General features: G+C 42.0%; 1 protein-coding gene across 1 annotated transcript; it reads left to right on the forward strand.

Moving 5' to 3' along the window:
* Nucleotides 1-474: 474 nt before the first annotated feature.
* On the forward strand, nucleotides 475-20,454 carry LOC112257177 (gamma-aminobutyric acid receptor subunit rho-2-like). The gene is made up of 9 exons (XM_042326255.1): nucleotides 475-844; nucleotides 2,601-2,707; nucleotides 15,164-15,231; nucleotides 16,648-16,871; nucleotides 17,892-17,974; nucleotides 18,322-18,462; nucleotides 18,700-18,852; nucleotides 19,164-19,384; nucleotides 19,693-20,454. Exons 1-9 carry the CDS (start codon nucleotides 684-686, stop codon nucleotides 20,041-20,043), a joined length of 1,509 nt encoding a protein of 502 aa, XP_042182189.1. The 5' UTR covers nucleotides 475-683; the 3' UTR covers nucleotides 20,044-20,454.
* The last annotated feature ends 300 nt before the right edge of the window (nucleotides 20,455-20,754 follow it).

Genomic DNA, 20,754 nt, shown 5'->3' on the forward strand with positions numbered 1-20,754 from the left:
TTATACGCCTACCCATCCACCCTAACCAACCACCCTTCTTTCCTTTTGGCATAAGTAACCTTCTTTCTTATGTAGCCATACCAAATTTCATATACTTCACTTACAAGCATTTCACTGCTCCCGCAATAACATCTGCTAAACAAGTGTATATGACCAATACATTTGACTTGATAGCATACTAATTTGTCTATCCCGGAATTAGATTTACTATCTTTCATCTAGTCTATGAGACCAGGCTGGATTAGTCGTAGGACAATCTCTGCGCCTCCTCTGTGCTCTAGGCTACTTTGGTGTTATTTTGAGGTTACACTACATACTCATACATGGTTTCATCAAGCATGTTTAACATGCCAGTAGTGTAGACGCGGTGCTCCATGCCTGCATGTGTGCTTGCTGTGAGTCTGCGTCTGCTACAATGACCAACAGTGTGGTTGCGACCGACTGCTGCGCGCATCGAAACAACTGTGCAGTTGCTAACCAATGACAATCGGAGGAAATCTTTCGGAGTATAGATTCCCAAGCAGCCGTATTTATACACAACCTACACATCATCAAACCCTTTTGCAATGCCTGTCAGAACGCTTGGTTGTCCGTGAGCGAGAAGATGCGTTGGTATTCAAAGCCGTATACCTGTAGGACAAGTCATGGACTGAACGGGCTTTTGGAATCACTTGTGGAATTTTATGCTTGTCCGTGGCACGATGCCTTATCTGACTAAACCGCTGTTTTTACTCTTCTGTTTGGTCGTTACCGGGGAATGCCGTAGGCTTGGACACCGAGTACGGAGATGGACGGAAACCGTGGAGACGGCAAAGCTTGGACCAGAGACCACAAAGCATGGCCCGTAAGTGGTACCCGAATATTGATCACCCAGGTGTGGGTTTTTGGTGCGCAATGGTTCAAGATCTGTTCCATGTCTGTCTGTCAACATGGTTCATTGCTATGATGTCTGGTCATCTGAGGGGTACACAATATTCTTCTTCATCAAAGGTTGAATTTCACAAAACTTGATATCACTCTTTCTTGATGCAGTAGATTGGAACATCATGATACACGTTGATGATGATGAAGTAGAAAAATAAGATGTTGATGATCATTGCGACGAAGATGATGATTATAAACATAGTGATTGTGATGATCCACGCAGACAATCAAAATGCAGTGTTAATATAGCCTAATCATTCATTGTGCACTGCAGACAGAATTGGACATGGAAAAAATATTCAATAACTACAGTCATTATAAGGGATATATGAGAAAGATCTCTATCTGGTAGCAATTGAGCCTGAGGATGAGGTTAAAGAGTGACAGAAAGCAGTACAAATGCATCATGACCCAGACAGAAGGTGGTCGTTTCAAGTTTTACACTAGACAGCCAGGGTAGAACCTATAGGTACTTGTTGTTCCTACTCATCAATGACAGGTTAGCAGCTGGCTGCCAGTGCCTCCAGTACGATCAAAGCACGACCACGTCTCTCAGGCACGTTTTGTCTATCTGTCAAAGATGGGAGCGGGCTGCAGATAACATGTTACTGTTATCATCAGGGCCAGCTCCAGGCATAAAGAACATAAGCACTGGGAAGCTTGATAAGCTAGCTCACATTGCTAATAAAACGTTAGCTAGCTTGCTTAACATTGACATATGGTCAAACTAACTATATTCTCCATATTGACAAGTTCTAATGGTCTAAAAATGATTTGTAATCATCTTTTGATTGAAAAGGTGAAAGGTCGGTAGTTAAACATCACAGCTTAGCTACTCCAGGAACATCATTTTCTCGGAGTTTCACATTTGGAGGGTCGTTCAAGTGCAATTTCCCACTGGGAACTATGAGCTTCCAATACCACATGAAGTCAGTAATGGCCAAACGTGTAGAATAGCAGGAAATTTGCTTTCAAATTAATTTGAAAAACTGAAATAAATGATCTCCACCCCAAAAATAAATAAAATTGCCACATTTTCTCTCCGCCCCATGGCAAAATGTGTAGAACTTCAGAAAACTTGCTTTAAAACTGGAACATTTTCTCTACACCCGATGGCAAAATGTGTAGAATTGCAGGAAAATAACTCTAAAATAAAAAATGTTCTCTCCACCATCAATAGGGGGGAGGGGGGGGGAACTAACATGTCTCACTTAGGGCCCCAAAAAGCTAGAGTTGGCCCTGGTTATCATTGAAAAGCAACATTTCCCATTCAGCTTTGATTGTGCTTGATATTTACATTTTTTATTTAACCTTTATTTAGGCAGTTCTATTGTAGTTCTATTGTTCCCATAGAGACCAAGGTCTCTTTGGCAAGGGAGCCCTTTACAAGAATAGGCACATTTGTAACCAGTGCATTTAATGGAGTCAAAGGCTTCCCAAATAGCACCCTATTCCCTATATAGTGCACTACTTTTGTGCACGACCAGAGCCCTAATTGCATTATGCTCATAAGTAGTACACTAGGGAAAAGGGTCCCGTTTAGGACACAGACACATTCAGATTCCTAATGGCTTTCGCAATAACGCTCATTTAGAATATCCTTTGTGTAAATCATTCCACCAGTTATCAACTCATCATTCATTAATATGGTGTTGTCTTGTTTTGTCATCTCCCAGTTCCTTGACAAAGAAACCTCCAGATGTGACCAAGAATCGCAAGCTGAAGACAGAGCAGCTTCTGAAAGTAGATGATCATGATTTCACCATGAGGCCGGCATTTGGAGGTAGGGATCACTTACACGTACACGCACACGCATACACACACACTGGCCGAAGAGGCCAGATACGCTCTTATTGGATGGTTTTGGGGGACCCCATTTGTATGTAAGATGTCATGTAAAACACAACATGCAGGAACTGCTGTTAGATTTCCCATTCATAGTATTTCCCATTCATAGTATTATTACCTTAGTTGAATGCACTCACTCCAAGTCACTCTGGATAATAACATCTGCTGAATGTGAAATGGTGATGCCACGTATGCCAGTTACTGATTTCAATGGTTTAGCTGTTAGTTCATTCAGAGTACTCTCCAGCATGACAGGTGAATTACACACCTACAGTAAAGGGAGAGAATGTGCTCAATTCTTATCCTCCAATTACATAAAATAAAAATGTATTTATACAGCACATTTCAGACATGGAATGCAACAAAATGATCTTTGCAGGGGAAAAAAATAAAAAATAACAATGAAATATTTACCACAAAACAAACATAAGAGGATAAAAAACTAAAGAATAACAATAACAACTGAACGATTAAAAAGCACACTAAGGAAAAGCAAAGCTAAAACGGTGTTTCAAGATTTAAAAAAAACAATTATCCACCATTTTACCCTGCTCAGGATCTCTTGGAAGGCTACTCCAGAGGCTGGGGGTATAGTAACTAAAGGCTGCCTCTCCATGCCTCTTGGTCCGAGGCTTTGGGAGAGTTAAAAGGCCAGTGCCAGAGGACCTGAGGGACCTACTGGGTACATAACTTAAAAGCATGTCTGACATGTATTGGGGTGCACAATCGTGGGTTGATTTAAAAACTAGATTGGTTAAATAGATCCTAAACCAATTTAGAACTCTACCGGAGAGTGCAACCCACCTCTCCAGTCTGTCAAGGACATCATGGTCAACAGTGTCGAATGCATCACCTTCAATCCAAGAGTACAAGGACAGAGAAATGTTTGGCATCTGTGTTGGCTTTAAGATCGTTTACCACTTTAATTAAGGCTGTATCTGGGCTGTGGTGGGCCCGAAAACCAGATTGGAACTTTCCAAAGATACAGTTTAAGAATGGAAGGTTGGAGATTGGCCCAAAATTGCTAAGAGCTGAAGAATCTAGATGACTTTTATTCAAAAGGGGTTTCATGGCAGGTTTCAGTGCAGGTAGGAAGTTGCCTGTGAACAGGAAGTGATTAACACTTCTTCAGATATTAAATTAAAAACTGTTTTGAAGAAGGTGGTGCGGATTGGATCAAGAAGGCAGGTAGAAGGCTTATTAAGTTGTGCTATCAATATCTTGAACATGTCTGTGTCAACCAGGGAAAATAAATTCATAGTGCCTTTGCGTGGTAGGTTAGGGCACACGTCATCAAACTTCTCATCAGGTCTTGCTTGACTGACACCCAGCCTATTGTTGGTTATTTATCTCTGAAATATGCTGCAAACTCATCACATTTAGATGTGGAGGAAAGTTCACATAGGTTTGTGGGGTTAGGATTTATCAGGCCATCAATGGTCAAGAAGACAATTGTCAAATTATTCAGATTATTAGTGATCAAGTTAGAAAAATGAGCCCGTCTGGTACTTCTAATCGCCTTATATAGTTGAAGTCGGAAGTTTACATACACCTTAGCCAAATACATTTAAACTCAGTTTTTCACAATTCCTGACATTTAATCAGAGTAAAAATTCCCTGTCTTGCGTCAGTTAGGATCACCACTTTATTTTAAGAATGTGAAATGTCAGAATAATAGTAGAGAAAATGATTTCTTTCAGCTTTTATTTCTTTCATCACATTCCCAGTGGGTCAGAAGTTTACATACACTCAATTAGTATTTGGTAGCATTGCCATTAAATTGATTAACTTGGGTAAAACATTTTGGGTAGCCTTCCAGAAGCTTCCCACAATACGTTGGGTGAATTTTGGCCCATTCCTCCTGACAGAGCTGGTGTAACTGAGTCAGGTTTGTAGGCCTCCTTGCTCGCACACGCTTTTTCAGTTCTGCTCACAAATGTTCTATAGGATTGAGGTCAGGCCTTTGTGATGGCCACTCCAATACCTTGACTTTGTTGTCCTTAAGCCATTTTTCCACTACTTTGGAAGTATGCTTGGGGTCATTGTCCATTTGGAAGACCCATTTGTGACCAAGCTTAAACTTCCTGACTGATGTCTTGAGATGTTGCTTCAATATATCCACGTAATTTCCCTTCTCATGATGCCATCTATTTTGTGAAGTGCACCAGTCCCTCCTGCAGCAAAGCACCCCCACAACATGATGCTGCCACCCCTATGCTTCACGGTTGGGATGGTGTTTTTCAGCTTGCAAGCCTCCCCCTTTTTCCTCCAAACATAACAATGGTCATTATGGCTAAACAGTTCTATTTTTGTCTCATCAGACCAGAGGATATTTCTCCAAAAAAGTATGATCTTTGTCTCCATGTGCAGTTGCAAACCATTGTCTGGCTTTTTAATGGCAGTTTTGGAGCAGTGGCTTCTTCCTTGCTGAGCGTCCTTTCAGGTTATGTCGATATAGGACTTGTTTTACTGTGGATATAGATACTTTTGTACTTGTTTCCTCCAGCATCTTCACAAGGTCCATTGCTGTTGTTCTGAGATTGATTTGCACTTTTCGCACCAAAGTACGTTAATCTCTAGGAGACAGAACGCGTCTCCGTCCTGAGCGGTATGACGGCTGAGTGGTCCCAAGGTGTTTATACTTGCGTACTATTGTTTGTACAGATGAACGTGGTACCTTCAGGCATTTGGAAACGCCCAAGAATGAACCAGATTTATGGAGGTCTACAATTTTTTTTCTGAGGTCTTGGCTGATTTATTTTGATTTTCCCATGATGTCAAGCAAAGAGGGATTGAGTTTGAAGGTAGGCCTTGAAATACATCCACAGGTACACCTCCAATTGACTCAAATGATGTTAATTAGCCTATCAGAAGCTTCTAAAGTCATGACATAATTAACTGGAATTTTCTAAGCTGTTTAAAAGCACAGTCAACTTATTGTATGTAAACTTCTGACCCACTGGAATTGTGATACAGTGAATTATAAGTGAAATAATCTGTTTGTAAACAATTGTTGGAAAAATTACTTGTGTCATGCACACAGTAGATGTCCTAACCGAATTGCCAAAACTATAGTTTGTTAACAAGAAATTTGTGGAGTGGTTGAAAAACGAGTTTTATTGACTCCAACCTAAGTGTATTTAAACTTCCGACTTCAACTGTATATGCCAAGTTACTGACTCAGAATATCCTAATGGACCTGCAACTTCTCCTGCTTGTTAGAAAAGCAAAGCACAAAGTTAGGTTCTTACTGTCTGGAACCTATAAATACTTTGCCATAAATATAATTATACAGTAGTTGCGTAATCAATTAGATTTGCTGTCTTGGACCTGAGTTTTAAGCATAGATTTAGAGTAAGTAGAGCGGACATTCCCATTCAAGTCAATGATGCCATAACGGGTGCACTGATTCTATCCTATTCTACTCTATTTTAATTCTATGGTTTTAAGCCTCTTTTTCGGTTACCTCCGAATAATTACATTTCTGACATCCAGCTACCCCACTCTAAAGCATCTGAAAAGGAATTTTTCAAGCTGTCTACTAAGTTGGCACATACTGTAAACTTTAGCTTGTTATAGCCTACAAACTTGACTCCTCGTGTTCTTTGTGCAGTAGCGTGTTGAGAACAGTTCATGAGATGCTTCATGGATTTCCTGCTCAAACTGTAAGTGAATTTAGAGAGTATTTCTTAGTGCTTTGAGTCTTTGAAATCTAAGCAGTAGACTTGTATTATTGGATGGGTTCAGATGAGACTGTTGCTCAGGGCTAGTCTTTGTGTTGATGCACATAAAAGTTTGCTTCGTTCGTCGCAGCCGAGAAATCTACCACCCCAAACTTTAGGATTGTTTTCTTTGTGACAAAGACAGCTTTTTTAACGATGTTTGGAGATGCTGCATTTGAAAACGAGAGAAAAGAGAGGACAGAAAGAAAGAGCATGCGCAAGTCTTCTTTCCTTTTGATGTTATCTTCTCAACTTGTTTCTTGTTTGGAGCCGATCTGATGAAAGTTTCTGTTTTGGGGGGTGTAGAAGGGCTTGTCTCCTCTCCTCGACTGTGACAGGGATCATTACTGCAGGGGAACGAATGTGTGGCACATCGATCAGCAGGGGGTCACAGACACACACACACACACACACACACACACACACACACACACACACACACACACACACACACACACACACACACACACACACACACACAGACACACACACACACACACACACACACACACACACACACACACACACACACACACACACACACACACACACACACACACACACACACACACACACACACACACACACACACACACACACAAGGATACATATGGAAACTCACCCAGGCTCAAACAGTAACAGTATCCTCCTCCTCCTCTCCTCTCCTCTCCTCTCCTCTCCTCTCCTCTCCTCTCCTCTCCTCTCCTCTCCTCTCCTCTCCTCTCCTCTCCTCTCCTCTCCTCTCCTCTCCTCTCCTCTCCTCTCCTCTCCTCTCCTCTCCTTGAAGAGACACACGCCTGTGGAGTTACACAGGACTAGTACAGAGGATCTAGTGGTTTGTAACTTTCTGCATGCAAATGGCCCAGTAAAGGAGATTTTCCCTGTACATGCTTGGCCTATTTTAGCCCCTCTCCTTGCATTTTAAAAGGCTGTAGGAAGTTTAAGGCTAATGTGTGCATGTCTTGGGACCCATACAGTTATTAGGCTTACATTATGAAACTGTTGCCCTTCTACCCTTAGACTGTATAGTCATATAGTTTGACATTTCAGGTGTTTCATCCGACAAAAGTGAAAAGGTCTAATCTAGTGCATTGGTAGGATGGATTCATTGCTATTAATCCTGGGTAAAAGAGTGCATTAATGCATTAATCTTGCTTATCCATGAATAGGGGAGTAGTCTGGTATCATGTGATGCATGTAGAGAGAGAGAGAGCACTGTGCACCATTCACATGATAATGGGTACTGGATGTTAAGTGAAGCCACAGTATGCATGCTTTTCAGAAATGTGCTGGTTTAGTGGAATTAAGGATTTATCTCAGTCCACAAGGTCAACAGTGAGGTTCACTCTACTCTTTAACCACCACAATAAATCACACAGTGAAGTTCCCTCTCACAGCCGAGGAGTGGTGAGGAGAGGAAGGGAGAGAAGAGAAGAGGAAGGGAGAGTAAGGAAGATGAGAAGAGGAGAGGAGAGGAAGGGAGAGGAGAGAGAGAGAAGAGAAGAGGAAGGGAGATGAGAGGAGAGGAAGGAAGATGAGAGGAGAGAAGAGGAGAGGAGAGGAAGGGAGTGGAGAGGAAGGGAGAGGAGAGAGAGAGAAGAGGAGAGGAAGGGAGATGAGAGGAGAGGAAGGAATTTGAGAGGAGAGGAAGAGAGAGAAGAGGAGAGGAAGGGAGAGAGAGAAGAGGAGAGGAATGGAGAGGAGAGAAGAGGAGAGGCCAACACATTGTAAACACTTTTGCCACTGTGCCACTGTGTACACTATGGCTGGAATACGGCTATGCTCTGCTGTGACATTCATGAATCTGCCAACTCAGAAGTGTCATGAACAGCAGTGGTCGCTAACATAATCCTGAACCACCAAAGTGGCGTGCTCTCCCGTGTATGTGTGTACTGTTTTATGTGTGTGTGTATTTGTGTTTTTGTGTCTGTCCGTCCGTCTGTACGTCTGTGTGTTAGAGGTCAACCGGCATGGCCGATTAATTAGGGCCGATTTCAAGTTTTCATAACAATTGGTAATCAGCATTTTGGACGCCGATTACATTGCATTCCACGAGGAAAATGTGTGGCAGGCTGACCACCTGTTACGCGAGTGCAGCAAGGAGCCAAGGAAAGTTGCTAGCTAGCATTAAACTTACCTTATAAAAAACAATCAATATTATTATAATTATAATTATATTATAATTAAGTATATAATTTGATATTTGATAGAGCAGTCTGACTGAGCGGTGTTAGGCAGCAGCAGGCTCGTAAACATTCATTCAAACGTCACTGTGTTTGCCAGCAGCTCTTAGCAATGCTTGAGTCACAGCGCTGTTTATGACTTCAACTCCTGAGGTTCCTAAGACAACAACATAGCATGGCAGCAACACATGACAACACAGCATGGTAGCGACACAACATGACAATAATATGGTAGCAGCACAACACGGTAGCAGTACAAAACATGGTGCAAACATTGTTGGGCACAGACAACAGCACAAAGGGCAAGAAGGTAGAGACAACAATACATCACGCAAAGCAGCCACAACTGTCAGTAAGAGTGTCCATGATTGAGTCTTTGAAGGAAGAAATTTAGATAAAACTGTCCAGTAAAATAGCTCTGCAGTGGCTGCTATAGCCTTAAGGCGTTCGCATGCTTCCCAGCTGAAATAGTTCAGAAGAGTTTGTGCATATATTATGATTACATTTTGTGACATTTTTGTTCATTTTATACTTCGGTAAGTTTTTTTGGGGGGGGGCTGTTCGGGCACACACATTTTTTTCTCAAGGCAAGCCAAAGTCAGTAGCTGAAGTCTGTAGCCGAAGTCTATGCCTCTTCGTCGGTGATTGGTAAACATTCTTTAAAATAGTCTTGGTTGTCATTCAACGAAAGATTACTTGTTTTCAGTATTTCATTGAGAAATACTGCACCAAACATTATTATTATTAGTAGTATTTATTTTTTATTAACCCATCCACCACCTGCTAAACCTCTTAGTTAGATGTCAAATTGAGCGACTAAGATCTCCTTGAGTTATTTTAGATTCATTCAGACTATTCTGTCTATGGCGTCTCAAGATGGACAAACTGTACCATTGCCGCTTTTTTCTAATTCTTCAAGGAAATGTCTTTTAGGGAAGTATGCGAGCACCAGCCGAACTGAAGCATGCTGACGCCTTAGCCTAGCCTACCCATAGCATCTAGATTGGTATTGCCCGCTGTAGCTAGCTGCTAGCCTTAGTTTAGCTTAGCCTAGCCGGAAACATGGCTGGATTTGGGGCAGAGGGAAAAATGTGCAGTTTATCATCCCATTCTACAAATTTTGTTATGAGGCTAAGAGAACATTTTGCAGATTCAAAGCTAATTTCCTGCAATTCTGCACATTTTGTCATGTCTAGAATTGAGACTTACAGATGGCCCTCAACCCAAAAAATTATATATATATATATTTAGGTCGGAGCCCCGGGGCACATGCACTTCGTGCCCATTCGTAAATCCAGCTCTTGCCGGAAATGCTAACGATCATGACCAGATTAAGATGGCAGGGGTTTCTCCTGCTGACCGCGTGGATTAGCACATGATGCACCAGGGACTTGTGCCGACAGCTGTTTACCATCCATAACTCTCTTTCCCAACAAACAGACGAAATGGGCTGCAAGCCTAGCTCAGTTTAAAGGACACAGTTAAAAGTACTGAGTAGTACTGAGATTTACAGTACGGACAGTACTGAGTAGTACTGAGATTTACAGTACGGACAGTACTGAGTAGTACTGAGATTTACAGTACGGACAGTACTGAGTAGTACTGAGATTTACAGTACGGACAGTACTGAGTAGTACTGAGATTTACAGTACGGACAGTAATGAGTAGTACTGAGATTTACAGTACGGACAGTAATGAGTAGTACTGAGATTTACAGTACGGACAGTAATGAGTAGTACTGAGATTTACAGTACGGACAGTAATGAGTAGTACAGAGATTTACAGTACGGACAGTAATGAGTAGTCCTGAGATTTACAGTACGGACAGTAATGAGTAGTACTGAGATTTACAGTACGGACAGTAATGAGTAGTACTGAGATTTACAGTACGGACAGTAATGAGTAGTACTGAGATTTACAGTACGGACAGTAATGAGTAGTACTGAGATTTACAGTACGGCCAGTACTGAGTAGTACTGAGATTTACAGTACGGACAGTACTGAGTTGTACTAAGTATTACTGTAACATACATAACACTAGTAGTGACATCATCTTACTGAACAACATTGTTGGGGTGATAAATATATTTAAATTGAGACTTTTTCTGAATTCCAAATGGCATCTTATTTTCTACATAGTGCACTGCTTAGGAATATAGTACCGAATGTGATGTAGCCTCAAGACATTACCAGTTTGCAAATGTTTTCTTTTTTTCAAGTGAGACCCCATGTCTGTAGGCCTATTTCACCCAAACTTTGTTCCACAAAGCACTAAAAGATGGCAACATGAGGTCCTTGGACAGAAGTGCATGGGGTTTGCATCAGTGCATTTTTTATTTAGTCACTCCAGGAGGTCTTTTTACCCTCAGTTTATGTCCTTTAAAGACATTTTATGTGCAATATGCTGCCACGTCTCTGATGTGGAGTTGGAGTGTCAATATTATGAGTTTTTCATTAATTCATAGGCCTACTATTAAATCATTCATATCATCCTTTAATGCAAATTGACTCCAGACAACTTCTGTCTGTACACAATGTAGAGCCCTGGTGTAAACAGTGTAATACTCCTGATAAGAGTGTCTAGACTGCTGCACTATTACAGTCGCCACTTAGTTCAATGAGTTGAGATGTCACCAACACAGTAAATGTTTTTAACTTTCACTACCAAAGGAGTGCTTTTGCTTTTTCAACTAAGGCTCCATACATACTTAAAGGGGAATGGTAACACTCTCCTTAAAATTACCCCTTTTTGCAATTATTATTTATAGTAAAGTAATGCATAAAGATTAATAAAATAAATACATTTGACTATAGAGTTTTATTATAATGTAACTCTAAACAAAAATGAAATGGAGTGTTCAAATCCTTTTAAACTTTTGACATTTTGAAATCCCACACATCCCAGTCAAGTCATGGTATTAGCATCATTTTTTACATACTGTAACTCTAAATCAGCATGTTTGTTTTGAAATAGATATTCAATGTACCAGCCATCACCATGCTGTTAATGTATTTATCTCAAGTTGTAAAAAGAGAACATTGTATTGATGACTACTATGCAGAAACAGTCAGAAACTATTGATCTCCTGGGTCTCTTTTAGTCCAAATGTCAGAACTGGGACAAATTTAAGGCAAATCGAACCAAGGTCAGAGTGAAAGGATGCAGATTGGCTAACTGTGTGTGTGTGTGGGGGGGGGATTATCTGATATCCATAAGCCTGATATACACACACGCACACACACACTGAGTTAAAAACCATAGGGAAATGAAAAAGTTTGCCTAGTGGGGAGTGGGGGGGTTTATTCCAACATTGTACCAGCATGGTTTACCCAACACAGAGTCATATGAATGTGGGTCTAACCCAATCACAGATTCCCCAGGAGAGATATGTACATACATGTAAACAAATAACCAACAGGTTGTAGGATGTGTTGCTGCATAATATACAGTACTATCTATGGCAGAGTGAAACAACCATGCAACTCCAGTTCTAGATCTTTCCTCTGGCTATAGTTATGTGTCCACATGATGTTAATAGATGTCATTTAGAGTGAGGATGTAGCACTTAGGTTAGTTACAGTATTGTCTGTGCTAGTTATCCCAATTAACGAAAGCCTTTATTTCACCCAGTGATGCAAACACAAATAGGAAGTTGCATCATGTACATCATATCGCATGTAGTGGCAAAGCTGGTTTGTTCTATAATTGCTTCCACAGACAAGCTAATAACCATGCATCTTATTAGGGGAAAGAGAGGCACATCTCTGCAATTCCCAAATGGCACCCTATTCCCTAAATAGTACACTACTTTTGACCAGAGTCCTATGAGCCCTGGTCAAAAGTAGTGCACTATAAAGGGAATAGGGTGCCATTTGGGACACTCTTTCTCAGCCCATATACCCTGATTGATGAAGAAGACGGATTCAGAAGCAAAACACTTGGAATACGTTCCTCATTAAGAACTTGGAATACGTTCCTCATTAAGTGATTTTGAACCACATAAAATCTAAAAGCAGCTGGCAGGCAAATCCACATTTACAACCTCTTCTGAAATGTCAGCTGTAATTTGTATTTTCTGTAATGATGTCTTCGCTGCAGTGAATCTGTCTCCATACATCATTAGATGCTATTCTATCCAGATAATATTTAGGGCTTGTGCCCCTCTGCCTCTCACAGACAGTGTATGTTTAGATCCCAAATGTCAACCTATTCCAATGGCTGTGGTCAAAACACTATAAAGGGAATATGATGCTATTTCAGATGCAGACAGTGATAATTCCTTTATCATTTTAGTAATCCCAAAGTGCCATAAAGACCCCTCCTCTGCTGCTGTCTCAATGGCTTTGGAAGGCACTGACTCTAATCTGGCATTTATCGTCTCCTCTAATCTCATCAGATTACAGACTGTATTGATACATAAAGTGTATGACATAGAGGTATGCAGGAGACTATTTGCTGCTGCGTGACAGCATGTGTTATACATACTGCACCAGCCTGGCAATGTGAAGTGGTCTGATTAATATTATACTCATTTTCAGGAGGTCATAGGTTGTCTGAAACGTACCGTGTTGCATCGGGTCAGAGAAGTGAGTCCAGATGTCATTCACTGTGTGCTGTAACCTATGTTCTTCATACTGGGCTCGTATTTCTAAAGCGTCTCAGAGTAGGAGTGCTGATCTAGGATTAGCACCCCCCAGTCCATTCATTTTTAAAAATATATATATAAAAAACAAAACTGATCCTAGATCACCACTCCTACTCTGAGACGCTTGTGCCGAGTTTCCATCTGAGATTTTACCCCATTGTTCTACCCAAAAGGCTCAGACTTTTCTGCTTCCATCTATGCGGGCGAGCACCCCATGTCTCACTGGGCCACGGCTCCAACGGACCTGCTCTGATTTAGAGCCATTGATACTTTTCAGATTGTATTTACATAACAATGGCTAACTGTGAACTTTAACACTTACTTACAGAGCATTCTGCTTGCCACAAGTCTTTAGTGTCACACTCCTGATAGAAACACCATAATACTAGAGCTCACATTATCATTAAACACTGGCGACAAGCTGGTGTGGGGTAAGTCTTAGGTGGAAGTGCAACATTGATGAATATTGAATATGGCCCTGTGGGTCTCGTATGGTCCTCCTTTGAATTACACAGATTTAAAATGTACTTACTGGTGGCCCCTGTGGGCGTAACAGGGATACTGCAAGTCCAGTTATTACATGGAAAGGCAGAGAAGACAGAGGCTTTTCCAGAACTTGGCCTAGTTTTTGTTGTCAGAGTTCAGTTGCGTAATGTGGGCTTGATTCTTTGCTCCTCTGCCCCCGAACTGCTGAATTGGTTCTAAACCCTATCGTTTCCGCTCCCTTTAAGTCTACAGTACTAGACTTGAGTCAGGTTTTGACGAGTGAGTCATTGCCGAGCAACAATTTCGCTGTAAAGTTCAAAGCTGAATCATTGACTTATTTGCCTGTAAGGAAATACGGTACATCCGCTGTAACTAGGTGTCACCGTCTATGAGCCACCTGATACTTTAAATACGGTACATCCGCTGTAACTAGGTGTCACCGTCTATGAGCCACCTGATACTTTAAATACGGTACATCCGCTGTAACTAGGTGTCACCGTCTATGAGCCACCTGATACTTTAAATACGGTACATCCGCTGTAACTAGGTGTCACCGTCTATGAGCCACCTGATACTTTAAATACGGTACATCCGCTGTAACTAGGTGTCACCGTCTATGAGCCACCTGATACTTTAAATACGGTACAGAAGCTGTAACTAGGTGTCACCGTCTATGAGCCACCTGATACTTTAAATACGGTACAGAAGCTGTAACTAGGTGTCACCGTCTATGAGCCACCTGATACTTTAAATACGGTACAGAAGCTGTAACTAGGTGTCACCGTCTATGAGCCACCTGATACTTTAAATACGGTACAGAAGCTGTAACTAGGTGTCACCGTCTATGAGCCACCTGATACTTTAAATACGGTACAGAAGCTGTAACTAGGTGTCACCGTCTATGAGCCACCTGATACTTTAAATACGGTACAGAAGCTGTAACTAGGTGTCACCGTCTATGAGCCACCTGATACTTTAAATACGGTACATCCGCTGTAACTAGGTGTCACCGTCTATGAGCCACCTGATACTTTAAATACGGTACAGAAGCTGTAACTAGGTGTCGCAGTCTATGAGCCACCTGATACTGGCATACTTTAGTTTGTTTAGAGCAAAATGAACACAGACGCTGCCTCGCTCCAAAACCAAGGCGCATGAATTGAGGAGCTAACTAAAGAGAAGAGGAAATATAGCAACTTGGAGAACATTGGAAGTGGATCAAAACGCTTGTTCATTGTTAAAACCAACACTTTTTGTCCCATAGTCTTCATACGTGTTTCTGTATGCTGTATATTAATATGCTGTAGTTTGTTCAAATCATTTTTTCTGTGTTTTCTTTCTTTTTGTTTCCCAGGCCCTGCTATCCCAGTCGGAGTGGACGTACAGGTGGAGAGCCTGGATAGCATCTCAGAAGTAGACATGGTAGGTTGAAGCTACCCAATTTCTGTACTCTGAAGTTATGACGCAACAGCTTCAACTCTGCATTGTGGAAATTATGTGAGAGTAAAATCACCACATCATTAACATTTAAGTCATTATTTCCTGTATCCAAATTGACACGGTTTGTTGGAGTATTTTTGTGCTAGCTAAATCCCTTGAGATCTAACAGACTGTAACATATTGATAGTCGTTATTGACCATGCAGATGGGCATCATAATGATGGGTACTCCCAACTGTTGCTATTATTATATAATGAGAGTGGGCTGAAAGAGGGGGTGAGAGGAAGAGGAGGAGGAGGGGTAGTAGGAGAGGGTGGAGGTGTGGAGGAAGAGGTGTAAGTGGAGGAGGAGAAGGCGTAATGGGAGGAGGAGTAAGAGGAGGCAGAGGAGGAGGCGTAAGTGGAGGAGGAGGAGGAGGGGTAGTAGGAGGGGGTGGAGGTGGGGAGGAGGGGACCAGAGAAGGAGGTGTAAGTGGAGGAGAAGACGTAAGGGGAGGGGGAGAAGGAGAAGGAGGAAGGGTAGGAGGAGGCATAAGTGGAGGAGGAGGAGATGGGGTAGTAGGAGGGGAGGAGGAGGAGGCATAAGTGGAGGAGGAGGAGGAGAAGGAGGAGGTTTCAGTTTCTTTGTAGTAGAGCTCAACCCCAGAGGTGTGAGAGGTTGCAGAGAAATCAAAGACACTGATCTAGACTTATCTGCTCTGTCCGTTGACTTTCAGCCTACACTTAATTTCAGCCCCAACAGGATTTGAACCCAAAGTTCTGTAAGCTCTGACAGCTGGGTTTAAGACTTGCATTTATATAATATAGTACTTTTTGCAAATTCATAGCTTTATTTTCTGGGTATAATTCACTCATTGGATAACTCAACCCCAAATGTCCTCAGTAGCGTAGTTACTATGCTTGAGTATGATGATTCACTGAGCATAGTTACTATCCTAGAGTATGATGATTCACTGGACATAGTTACTATCCTAGAGTATGATGATTCACTGGACATAGTTACTATCCTAGAGTATGATGATTCACTGGTGTAGTTACTATCCTAGAGTATGATGATTCACTGGGTGTAGTTACTATCCTAGAGTATGATGATTCACTGGGTGTAGTTACTATCCTAGAGTATGATGATTCACTGGGCATAGTTACTATCCTAGAGTATGATGATTCACTGGGCATAGTTACTATCCTAGAGTATGATGATTCACTGGGTATAGTTACTATCCTAGAGTATGATGATTCACTGGGTATAGTTACTATCCTAGAGTATGATGATTCACTGTGTGTAGTTACTATCCTAGAGTATGATGATTCACTGGGTATAGTTACTGTCCTGTTTCCATTTTCCGGTCATCCACACGTTAGTTAGACATTAAACCCTTCCCCTCCTCTCCTCCAATAGGACTTCACCATGACCCTGTACCTGAGACACTATTGGAAGGACGAGCGTCTGTCCTTCACCAGCTCCACCAATAAGAGCATGACATTTGACGGGCGTCTGGTCAAGAAGATCTGGGTGCCCGATGTGTTCTTCGTCCACTCCAAGAGATCCTTCATCCACGACACCACCACAGTCAACATCATGCTCAGGGTCTTTCCCGACGGACACGTTCTGTACAGCCTGAGGTGGAGCTGGGATGCTTTGGGGACTAGGGTTGCAAAATTCCAGTCACTTTTCCAAAATTCCCTTGTTTTCAAGAAATCCTGTTTGGAAGATTCCCAGAATCAGAGGTAGCAGGAAATCCAGAATCCTCCAAACAGGATTTCTGGAAAATCTAGGCATTTTTGCAACCTTACTGGGGACATTGTGCAGGTCATTCTTTGTCATGCAGGGTTGGGATCAATTCAGATTTCAATTAACTTTCTAAATTGACTGGTGCTAGTGTTGGGCTGAAACAAAAACCTACACACGCTGCTCCAAAGTGATTGACTGCTCATATTGTCAATACTTGGAATGATGTACTTAGCTGTTGACTTAAGAATTTTAAATGTATTCAGTTTGGAATATTAATAGTATCCTAACTTTTTATACTAAACATAACATGCTTCTGTGCAGGATGTAGGTATGTTGACACCTAGACAAGAAGATACATTTGCATTTTGCTCCTGTTGTTAGTTAAAATTAGAAATGTGCTTCTGGCTGGTGATGTTTTTTTATTTATTTTTTTATCTGCTTTTGAAAACTAGGCCAAAATGTGAAGGTACTACTAAGTTGTTGTTTCATGCCAGATAGTTTGGTCTTTTATGCTGCTCAAAGTCATTCACCAGACAATATATGCACAAATTGTGTTTCAATGGCTTGAGAACATGCTCATTGTTATTCATGACAGTGGCCCTGTTTTTTCACATCGTCTACTACATACAGTTATAGTCAGTGTTGAAGTTTTGAATTGGTGTGTGTGGAACAGTAAGGACAACATCATGGACCAAATGTATTTGGTGTTGTGAACATGTGATTCAGTGTAGCGAGACCGCACTCCAAAAAATGACATTTTCCAAGTTCTTTGATGCTATTTATTTATTTCAGAAGGCAAAAAAGAGCCTATAATATCTACAAGAACGTAATGTTATGTGTTGTAAGGCTCATGGAGGAATCGTAAAGTTGTCGATGTCACATCATGGATCTGTGTTGTCCTTACTGTACAGGGTGACAGTGACAGCAGCCTGTAACATGGACTTCAGCCGCTTCCCTTTGGACACCCAGTCCTGCTCCCTGGAGCTAGAGAGCTGTGAGTAGGCTAACTTTCAGAGTTTCACTGAAAATCTTCATTGACCTTTAGAAAATATGTCAGGGCATACTATTTAGTATTTTTTTTTGTCTACAGTATACACAAACAGAACAGTATTATTGAGAATATCTAAATGTTTTTAAGCTTTGAATAATTAGATGAGTAGACAGGCAAAGAGTAGGGTTAGGGTTAGTGGGGGACGTCAGAAACCAGTGGGGGACGTCAGAAAGGCAGGGATTGAACTCAGAACTCAGGTTTATACAGTACATGTGCGTTTCCTGCTGGGGTTGTTACCACTGGCCCACACAGGCACCACTTTTATCTCTAACGTTGGTTGTGCCCCCCAGATGCATATACGGATGAGGACCTGATGCTGTACTGGAAGAGTGGGGATGAGTCCTTGAGTACGGATGACCGTATCTCCTTGTCTCAGTTCCTCATCCAGAAGTTCCACACCACATCTCGGCTGGCCTTCTACAGCAGTACTGGTAATAATCACCATAGCCATGTGAGAATCACACATTCCCAGAAAAAATCTGGTAACTTTGCAAAAATTCTCTGGTTTTCCAGAAATCCTTGGTTGGAATAAGCAGAAAACCTGGAATCCTTCAACCAAAATTTCTGAAAAACCTGGGAATTTTTGGAAAGTTACCAGCATTTTTCAACCCTACCAGTGATATTATTATTGATCCATACCTATCCATTGTGTTCCTCCTCATGTACAGGCTGGTACAACCGTCTGTACATCAACTTCACCCTGCGGAGACACATCTTCTTCTTCCTGCTTCAGACCTACTTCCCGGCTACCCTCATGGTTATGCTGTCTTGGGTGTCCTTCTGGATCGACCGCAGGGCCGTCCCAGCTCGTGTCTCCCTGGGTAAGATGCTAGCGCTACTATGGAAGATCAATATTCAGAAGTGGTACAGTTAATGCTGTATCTAGTGCTGCTTAATCCCCTCATTGCCAGATGTCAGGCTTTCTGTAGTTTTTCAGTTATTACAGTGTATTTCAGAGGTTGGAACAATAAAGCCATCTCTGTCAGACCTTTTTAAAGTGCTGGTGGATGATGAAAGTAAACATATTTAAAGATAGTTTGATTCTTCGACAGGGTCTGACTGTCTTCTTGGAAAAGAATACAGAAGAGAGCAGTCTTGAACTCTTGTTATTTCCTTCTCCTGTTCCGTGCAGGTATCACTACAGTGCTCACCATGTCCACCATCATCACTGGAGTCAACGCCTCCATGCCCAGAGTATCCTACATCAAAGCAGTGGACATCTACCTGTGGGTCAGCTTCGTGTTTGTCTTCCTGTCTGTCCTGGAGTACGCTGCTGTCAACTACCTGTCCACTGCACAGGACCGCAGGGAACGCAAGATGAGAGACGAGATGAGGGAAAGGGCCAGGTCACAGGTAATAAAATGCTACCACAGTACTGTACAGTACTCCTTTTTCCAAGACAAAATCGCAAGATCTCTTGAGAATACAGTTTGCTCTTCATTTCATGCAGTTTGGTTGGATTAACAAACACTTCTGACGCGTTATACTTCCTTGTCTCTTCTATGGCCAAATCTAACGTATGCCAACACATTCATTTTTGGTCAAATCTCTCATTGACATGAATTCAAAAGTTCAAATTACAGGCTTGCATCTCAAGTTAGTTTAGTTCCATTTTCCCTGGCACAACCTCTGTCTTTCTCACCTTCTCTCCTGACCTGCAGTCGCTGCCCTGCACCTGTGGCATGTCCCAGACCAGGACCATGCTATTAGACGGGACCTACAGCGAGGCGGACACTAACAGCCTGGCCGGCTACACCTCAGGAACTATGGGGCCCGAGGAGGACATGGATATGCCCCGCGACATGATGACTGAGAAGCAGCCTCCTGGAGAACACACAGTGGTCCACCTGTCTGCCAGCAGCGAGTCAACGACAACCAAGAAGAAAGGCATCAGGGCCCTCAATATTATACAGAATACACACACCATCGACAAGTACTCCAGGATGTTATTCCCTGGCTCCTATATCCTATTCAACATAATCTACTGGTGTTCATACTGTTTAGGAGCGTAGGGTCTAATGTTTAGGAGCGTAGGGTCTAATGTTTAGGAGCGTAGGATCTACTGTTTAGGAGCGTAGGGTCTACTGTTTAATAGCGTAGGATCTACTGTATAGGAGCGTAGGGTCTAATGTTTAGGAGCGTAGGATCTAATGTTTAGGAGCGTAGGATCTACTGTTTAATAGCGTAGGATCTACTGTATAGGAGCGTAGGGTCTAATGTTTAGGAGCGTAGGATCTAATGTTTAGGAGCGTAGGATCTACTGTTTAGGAGCGTAGGATCTACTGTTTAGGAGCGTAGGATCTACTGTTTAGGAGCGTAGGATCTACTGTTTAGGAGCGTAGGATCTACTGTTTAGGAGCGTAGGATCTACTGTTTAGGAGCGTAGGATCTAATGTTTAGGAGCGTAGGATCTACTGTTTAGGAGCGTAGGTCTACTGTTTAGGAGCGTAGGATCTACTGTTTAGGAGCGTAGGATCTAATGTTTAGGAGCGTAGGGTCTAATGTTTAGGAGCGAGGGTCTACTGTTTAGGAGCGTAGGATCTACTGTTTAGGAGCGTAGGATCTACTGTTTAGGAGCGTAGGGTCTAATGTTTAGGAGCGTAGGGTCTACTGTTTAGGAGCGTAGGGTCTACTGTTTAGGAGCGTAGGGTCTACTGTTTAGGAGCGTAGGATCTACTGTTTAGGAGCGTAGGATCTACTGTTTAGGAGCGTAGGGTCTACTG

This window comes from Oncorhynchus tshawytscha, linkage group LG08 (assembly GCF_018296145.1).
Source record: "Oncorhynchus tshawytscha isolate Ot180627B linkage group LG08, Otsh_v2.0, whole genome shotgun sequence".
Classification (NCBI taxonomy): domain Eukaryota; kingdom Metazoa; phylum Chordata; class Actinopteri; order Salmoniformes; family Salmonidae; genus Oncorhynchus; species Oncorhynchus tshawytscha.